At 43.4% G+C, this 8,226-nt stretch overlaps 1 protein-coding gene across 1 annotated transcript; it reads left to right on the forward strand.

Moving 5' to 3' along the window:
* Positions 1-331: 331 nt before the first annotated feature.
* On the forward strand, positions 332-6,308 carry LOC100839799 (cyclin-dependent kinase F-1). Its single transcript, XM_003563774.4, has 2 exons — positions 332-894; positions 5,278-6,308. The coding sequence occupies exons 1-2, from the start codon at positions 391-393 to the stop codon at positions 6,112-6,114; spliced, it is 1,341 nt and encodes a 446-aa protein (XP_003563822.1). The 5' UTR covers positions 332-390; the 3' UTR covers positions 6,115-6,308.
* Positions 6,309-8,226: the final 1,918 nt, after the last annotated feature.

Genomic DNA, 8,226 nt, shown 5'->3' on the forward strand with positions numbered 1-8,226 from the left:
TCCGAAAATAATTATTTAATGCGTAAATGGCATATTTTCGGTGTTTCGGGCCGGGCTCAGGCTTCAGGTTTGGCCGTCAGGCTTTTATGAAGCCCGGCCCGAACCCGGCCCAGCCCGGTGTTTGCCCAGGTACAGAGACAACCAGCGCGACCATTGAGATTCACACAACGCCTACTCTGGTGGCCGACATGTGGGGGCGGTCAGGGGAATAAACACACCTGAAAATCGAGATCGGACGGATAGGCTCAACTCGCCCGATCGTGCGGCGAAAACGAGCGTGCGCCCGGACGAAGTAAAAAGCGCAGCTGCGTCCATTCCTTGTATGAAAGCCCAACCTAGCAAAAGCCCAGTCGGCCTGCGCGCTCCTTCTCTAGCTTGGTACGCATCCCGATGGCGATCGGCGGCGGCGGCGGCGGCGGCGGGAGCTGGAGCATCCACGGCCGCCCCGACGTCACCTCCCGCTATGAGGTCCTCGGGCGCGCTGGCTCCGGCGCCTACGCCGACGTCTACCGCGGCCGTCGCCGCTCCGATGGCGCTGCCGTCGCCCTCAAGGAGGTCCACGACGCTCTCAGTGCCCAGCGCGAGGTCGACGCCCTCCTCGCCGTCGCCTCCGACTCCTCCCCCCACGTGGTCGCCCTCCTCGACCACTTTCCCGGCGGCGACCATGACGACGACGTCCTCGTCCTCGAGTGGCTCCCGCTCGACCTCGCTGCCGTCGTCCGCGACGGAAGGCGCGCGGGCGGCGTCCCTGCCGGACAGCTCAAGCGATGGATGTTGCAGGTGATCCAAGGCGTCGCGGCCTGCCACCGCGCCGGCGTCGTACACCGCGACCTCAAGCCCGGAAACCTGCTCATCTCCGAGGACGGGGTGCTCAAGATCGCCGATTTTGGCCAGGTTAAAAATCTTCAAAACGTTCTTCTCAATCCGATGAATGATTTTAATTTCTGGGTAATTGGTTGTAGGATCTTCTCTAGCAATATGTTGAAAGTGGGTGATTAGTCATGGGCGCACACATATAGTCTTTCCTTGATGGTCGCACAAATGAGTAGAAGTTGGTATTGAAACATCACAATCCCGTAATTCACTAGTCTTTACTTCACCTGCAGTGGGTGTGGGATTGTTATCTAATGGTGAGGCATAAGTGAAAACCTGCTGTATTTATTGATTGCAACTTTTATTGGGTTAATTTTGTTCAATCTGAACGTCATTTCATTTTATGTACTCCGTAGTTTTTTTTATCATGGACATACATACGTGATACAAATCAATAATGAAATATATGCAGCATTGTTTACACTTTAAGTTATAGAGCTGCCGATGTGGACTGAAATCCTGAAGGCAAAATTCGATCTCCTTTTGTGGTCCAATCTTTTACAGCACTCCACCTTCAGCACCACTCGATAGCTGCAGGTTTGCAATGATGTTTGCAAACGCAGCAAGAACACGGCAACTCTTCTATCAGACAGAGGAAGACGTGGTGAATCGAATAGATTCATGAGTAATCTTATACACAAAGTAGAGAAAACTACACGCAGAACAGAGGTTTTCAAAACTCAACGATTTTTAGACTGCTTCTCCAAAAAATCGATAAAAGTACCTACTGTAAAAACACATTGTGTTTATTATTAAAATCATAACCTAAATTTCCATTTGGCGCATGGGATCAGCTTTATAGTATTAGCTAGACAACTCCTGTTTAACTTGAGTGGCAAGAAAAATAAAGATAAAGCGACCAAGACTCTAATCTATCCTACTTTTTACATCCCGGCGGATACTGAATCCTAAATATACTATTACCAAACCAACTTTGATTGGTAGTGCACCATCTTCTTTGAGGGCCCCATCCCAAACTGCACAGTGCATGATCGAAGCTCCAGATGAAATATCCCTGAAATTTCCTCGCGTGGCAGGAATAAAAGTAGAAAGTTTGCTTTGTTCTCTCTACATCCTTCATCCAAACCTGCTAGGATTACAGCATAAACCAATCCCACCCGTTGAGACTTCATTCTTGTATCTAGCATGAGATACTTTCCTTGGGATCAAGTCGATCAGTACAGAAAATTGGTTGGGTCTGATCTTTGCTCACGTCCTGTTGGTGCACACTAGGAAGTGCAGCATGCATTCCATGCAAATCCTCCACCAACATGTTTGGTTAGGGGGAATTAGTGAGAGGGAATGGAAGTTAGATAGGTGTGCGGTATTAAATCATTTGTTTGGTTGGTGGGAGTGGGAGTTTAACAGAGATTGGGCACGGGAGTTGAGAGATCAAGTCCCACAATTTTAATAATAGGGAGAGAGTTTGGAATTTTGAGGGAATTGTTGACTACAGATGATCCCAGCCGTTCATCATAACTTATGTTCCCCCCTAAGATAACTCCCCGTGAATCACGGGAATAGACTTTGCTCCTTGGTTTCCGCGTGTATTTGCCATCACATACCAAACAAACGATTGATACTAAAAATCAATTTCCCATGTCTAGTCTCCTACAACTCCCTCTAAGAGCATGTTTGGCAATATCAGGTAGGGGGGGGGGGGGGGATAGTATCAATCTGTTGTTTGGTATGGGATAAGAAATATACGTGGGAATTAACGAGGAAATTCTATTTCCGTGTTTGCTTTGACGGAGTTCACGGGGAATTCATTTGGAGAGGATAACATAAGTTATGATGAACAGTTGAGATAATCTCTACGAAACAATTCCCTCTCAATTCCCACCTCTCCCCCTGTTATTAAAATGGTGAGAGTTGGCCTCTCAAATCCCTCCAACCAAACAAATGATTTTGACGTCATGTACCCCTTAACTCCCATTGCCTATCTCTAATTCCCTCCAACCAAACGAGCTGTAAACTCCTCTTCTCCTTACCTGAAATCGCCAAAGACGTTATAAATGTTTGACAGTAGCACCAACTAGCTTTTCCTTGGTCTCATCATCTTCACAGCTGAACGTAATACATTTTGGCACATAGACACCTCTTATTTTCAAGCTGTCGACCTGCGTCAAAGTTTCTGAAATAGCGACACAATTAATTCTATTGAAAGTAGACATGGGCATATCCGCTGCCATTTGATTGCATCCATTAGGGGCACTTAAAGCTGGACGCTATGGTCGAGATTCCAGGTGTTTAGCCTGTACGGGATGAAAGTAGACATGGTCATATCAGCTGCCATTTGATTGCATCCAGTAGGGGCACATAAACCTGGACGTTATGGTCAAGATTCCAGGTGTTTAGCCTGTACGGGATTTATTCCCAACCCAAAGGCTGTCTTCGATGCTAAACTTAGAGTCTGATGCTTAAGTGAATTCTTAGTGCTTTATAGTTGTCTAAGCGCTCTAAAATAGTTGTTTGCATTGGAGGTCCTGACACTTATGCGGGCGCTTGAATTGTTCTCTTTCTTTAAGCATCCACATAGGTGTTCCTGCATTGGAGATGTGTGGAATTATTTGATTATGGAAAGACCATATACATCTAGAGCTTTTAACTATTGGTCTGAAAGTTTCAGAAATTGATTGCTGCTAAATAGACCTCCCAACTACATCTACCTTGTGAACTTTTGCTCCAAGGTGGAATTAAAATATCCTTGTAATTAACTTCAGGCTAGTAATGGAGAAAATAAATAAATTAAAAGTGCTGATTAGCATTGTGGTTAATGTATGTTGTGCTCTTGCCTTTAAGGTATTAGGGGTATCATGGTTGGTGAATTTTCCTAAATTACATATATCCTTTATAAGATATATATGGTTCGGTATTTATATTTGTCAAGTATTGTACTCCCTCCATTCCCTTTTAGATAGAGTTTAAGTTTTTCCGCAAACACCAACACATGAAGAGAATCGCCAGTCATAGATGGTATTGCCCCTCATAATCTCACGTTCTATTAAATCCCGCCCGCCATGAGGCCTTGCTTGCCTCTAACAGAAGATACGGTCGCCGCTGGTAATTAGTGCTGAAAAACAGGAGGTAAGCAAAAATTTTACGCCCTGTAATAGAAGGGTGGGGGGAGTTTCTGTTCAAAGAAATCGAATTGAATCAGAATCCTCATGTGTGTTGGTGCAATAATTTGTCTTAATGAACAACCAAGCCCTCACTATGATATGAAAAGTAGAGATTGCTCGTGATTTCATCATGCATTATGTCAGTGATGAGAGTGATCCGCAGTGGCTACAGTGTACTGGTATTATAGTGTTGTAAGTTTTGGAGATAAACTGGAGACTGAAGCCATATTTTCTTCTACAATCATATGTTGCAGTTTTATCTGTTGATAACTTGTTATGCTGAGGCATATATGTACACTGTAGATAGCTCAGGCTTGAAAGGAAATCATATATCGAGGGGCTTGGCCTTCAGAGGAGACCATCTTGCTTCCTTCTGGAATAGTAAATAATTCACGTGCGCATTGCTCCAGGCATTTAATGAAATGCAGCATAATCTAAAATGTTCTTTATTTTGTAAGGACCGCTGGATTTTCATATGGAAGTGTATGTTTGAAATTTGCTGTGTAGTGTTGGGAGTTGGTGACATTTTCTTATAGGCTACCATCTCCATTTTCAGCAGTTCAGCATTTGCATGATCAAAGTAACTTGCATCAAATTCACGGATTGTTTAACTACATGAATGGCACCCATCGTTTATATGCAAATACTCACTCCGATCCATATTAATTGTCGAAATATTACATGTATCTAGACACTTTTTAGACATAGATACATCTATATTTGGGCAAATTTGAGACAATTAATATGGATCGGAGGGAGTATTATTTTAATTCAAGGCTTGACATCAAGTTTTCATCAATTATTCTCATGTTAACATTTCCATTTCAGTAGAGTTTAGTCTCTGTGTTAATAAAGGTTTCCATATACTCCCTCCGTCCAACAAAAGATTCTCAAATTTGTCAAAATTTGGATGTATCTAGACATGACTTAGTGTATAGATGCATTCAAATTTAGTCAAAGTTGAGACATTCTTTGTTGGACGGAGGAAGTACATAATAGCATTATAGAAGGTTCCGAAGTTTCGTACTTGTTTATGTGCACAATTTTAACTACAAAGCTTTACATGTCAGATAAATTATTCTATTACACCAGTAACAACCCTCTGCCCAAGGCAGACAGTCATTCCTTAGGAAGGAGCACATAAATCATACATGTGATCTGTGATATACTTGATCGTTTTGAATATATCTGAACAACTACACCTCTGTATCGCGTTCAATTGTTTGTATCAGTTGGTTGGATTTTCACAAAGTTCTTCTGTTATCTATGTGATCCTTCCCAGGCCAGGATACTTCAGGAACAGCCATCTCATGAACTGGAAATTCCTGCTGCTCAGGAGCCAGAGAGTCTCACTGCAGCGGACTACCTACATGAGATCGATCAACTCCGTGCCAAGTTCACACAGGGAGATGCTGACAGATTGAGCCTTCAGGATGGAAACACCTCCTGTCTTGCCACTTGCAGCACAGCGGACATCGACGATGATCCATTCAGAGCCTCCTATTCATATGATGCAGAAGACATGGGGGCTGAAGAGTCTGGTGCCTTAACTTCTTGTGTTGGTACACGTTGGTTTAGAGCTCCTGAGCTTTTATACGGGTCAACCAATTATGGTCAAGAGATCGACCTGTGGTCACTAGGATGTATTTTGGCCGAGCTTCTTAATTTAGAGCCTATATTCCCAGGCCAGTCTGATATTGATCAGATTGGTAGAATCATTGGCGTCCTGGGGAATATCACAGAAGAATCCTTTCCAGGCTGCTCAAATCTACCCGATTACAACAAGATTTTCTTTAACAAGGTTGAGAAGCCTGTGGGCCTTGAAGCATGCCTGCCTAACAGATCTGCTTCTGAGGTTGGCATGATAAAGCGGCTACTCTGTTATGACCCAGCAAGGAGGGCCAGTGCTTCTGACTTGCTGAATGATCTATACTTCACGGAAGAACCCTTGCCTGTTCCTATTCAGGGATTACAAGTCCCGACATCAAAGGGTGACGATGATGACAGCTCTGCTGAAGAATGGGGTAATTATAAAGATGGCAATTCGGATTCAGACATTGACGAGTTTGGTAGCATGAATTTTACAAAAACTGAGAAGGGTTTCAGCATACGGTTTTAGCGACAAAGAAAGATGCATACAAGGAACAATATCTTTGTAGTGCTTCTTTCAGATGTTGTGATAATTGGAACATTGTTGTAATGTTGTGTGGAATTTCGGTAAGTTGTATTCCGTATTGCATAAAGTTTGAGATTATGTACAACACAGGCAGCATTCTCCTGGTGGAAATAAAATTGCAGCTCAGTGTCTGTCCATGTGTACACTGAGTGCCGAATACAGGATTAGGCAGTCATCCTTTGACCTTTGTCCATTCACCGAATGACGACTATTTGAATTGCCACTTCAGCATTCAGCAACTTCAGAATGCCTATTTTGATTCAAAGAATTTCAAAGGATTGGACGCCGTACAACTGGGAAAACACTCTGTTATCTATCAGTAAGAGCAAAACTTCCGACCGTCCGGTCCCCACATGGACGGACAAGCGTGTGGAGAGGTGTTGAGCCTAAATAATCTACTCCATCTGATCCTAAATTCTTGTGTCAAATTTGCCCAAATATATATGTATTTATTCTTAAAAAGTGTCTACATACATGTAATATTTTGACAACAATTTAGGATAGAGAGAGTAGTGGTTAAAGGTGGCAATCTCGCCTGCGGGTACCCGACCCTAATGGGTAGGGTATGGGTCGAGGTTTACGCCCATGGGTATAACCGATGGTTTTAATAAATTAATTGAGTACATATTATTTTTATTATACAACATGCGGACCCTTTGATACAATAAGGTTAGCGGACGAACCCTGCTGTAAAATAAATAAATAAAGACTAAGCGCAAAATTTGTCGAGTAGAACATGATTCGATGATTCATCAACTTGACCTATTTGTTGGCCATTGTCAGGCTGACAGAAGAAAGGTTTCTTTCCCATCTCCCATTCTCCACTCGGCCATCATCTCTCTCACAGTCTCTCTGCTATGTCCCTAGGTGGCAACTTCTTCTAACAATTCACCATGCATAGCCATAGATCTGCCATCTTCTCCGAATTTTACTCTTTTTGTTTATAATCCCATCCAAGGTGCAGAGGAGGAGATGGGGAAACCGAACCGGAGACCGGCCAGGGCCGCGCCTAGGAGATAGAGGGGATGGGCGTGGCTTCCTTGCCCGATGGGTGCCCGGTCGGGTTGGGTTCTGGCATGGATGAAGACCCACGGGTAACTTCGTGGGTGGGTTCAAGGGCAAGGTAACGGGTGTGGGTTCGGGTATGATTTAGGTCCCGGATAGAGTGGTTGCACAAGCAAACCCTATCTCAACTTCTGAATTCCCCCTCGCCCCTGATGTTGGGCTTGTTCCTCTTCTATGCTAGCGTCCCGGCACCTCTCCGGCAGGTGGGTCGCCATAACTTACTTCCCTTGGCACCTTCCCCGCTTGTCTCTTGTAGCCGCCATCGCCCTCCTCCCCTGCACTGGACTGGCTCAGGGTTTCGGATGATTTCTTCTTGCTTTGGTAAGGGCCAAGGGCGGAGCACAAAAATACGATGAGGTTGGGCGAATTCGTGTATCAGCCATATAACATTCAATGTTTATTTTATGATTGCAAAAATGCATTCTAATGTGTTTAATTTATATTTTTTAATAATTATTATAGAGGTAAATGCACCGTCAGTATATTAACTTGGTGCACATGTGCATGTGTACAAGAAAATTCAGAATTATGGGGTCGATGGTGAGAGCATAAAAGAAGGAGGGGGGCTATTTGCAAGATTTAATGGCCTGACTTGGTACACTTAGTCCACATAGGCATGCCACATCATTCTTTGGACCAGTTGTACGTATTTTTGACCGCGGGTGCTCAAACGTGCCAAGTTGTAACACTTATTTTTAGCAGTTTTCATGTACAATGACCAATCTACACATCCGTGCCAAGTTGATATACCAGCCGTGCATTTATCTCATTATTATGTAATGTTTTGCTTTTTTACATTCAATATTTGTATGGGTGAATTTTCTTTTGTTTTTTGGGATCCACTTTGATATTGGAAATGCTCGGAAGCAGGTTATACTATCTGAACACATGCAAGTACAATGTCACATTGCATATAAGTATAGACTATTAAATGAGTAATAATCTTAATGATATATATCTTTCTAATAATCTAATGTTTTACGGAATGAT

This window comes from Brachypodium distachyon, chromosome 1 (assembly GCF_000005505.3).
Source record: "Brachypodium distachyon strain Bd21 chromosome 1, Brachypodium_distachyon_v3.0, whole genome shotgun sequence".
Classification (NCBI taxonomy): Eukaryota; Viridiplantae; Streptophyta; class Magnoliopsida; order Poales; family Poaceae; genus Brachypodium; species Brachypodium distachyon.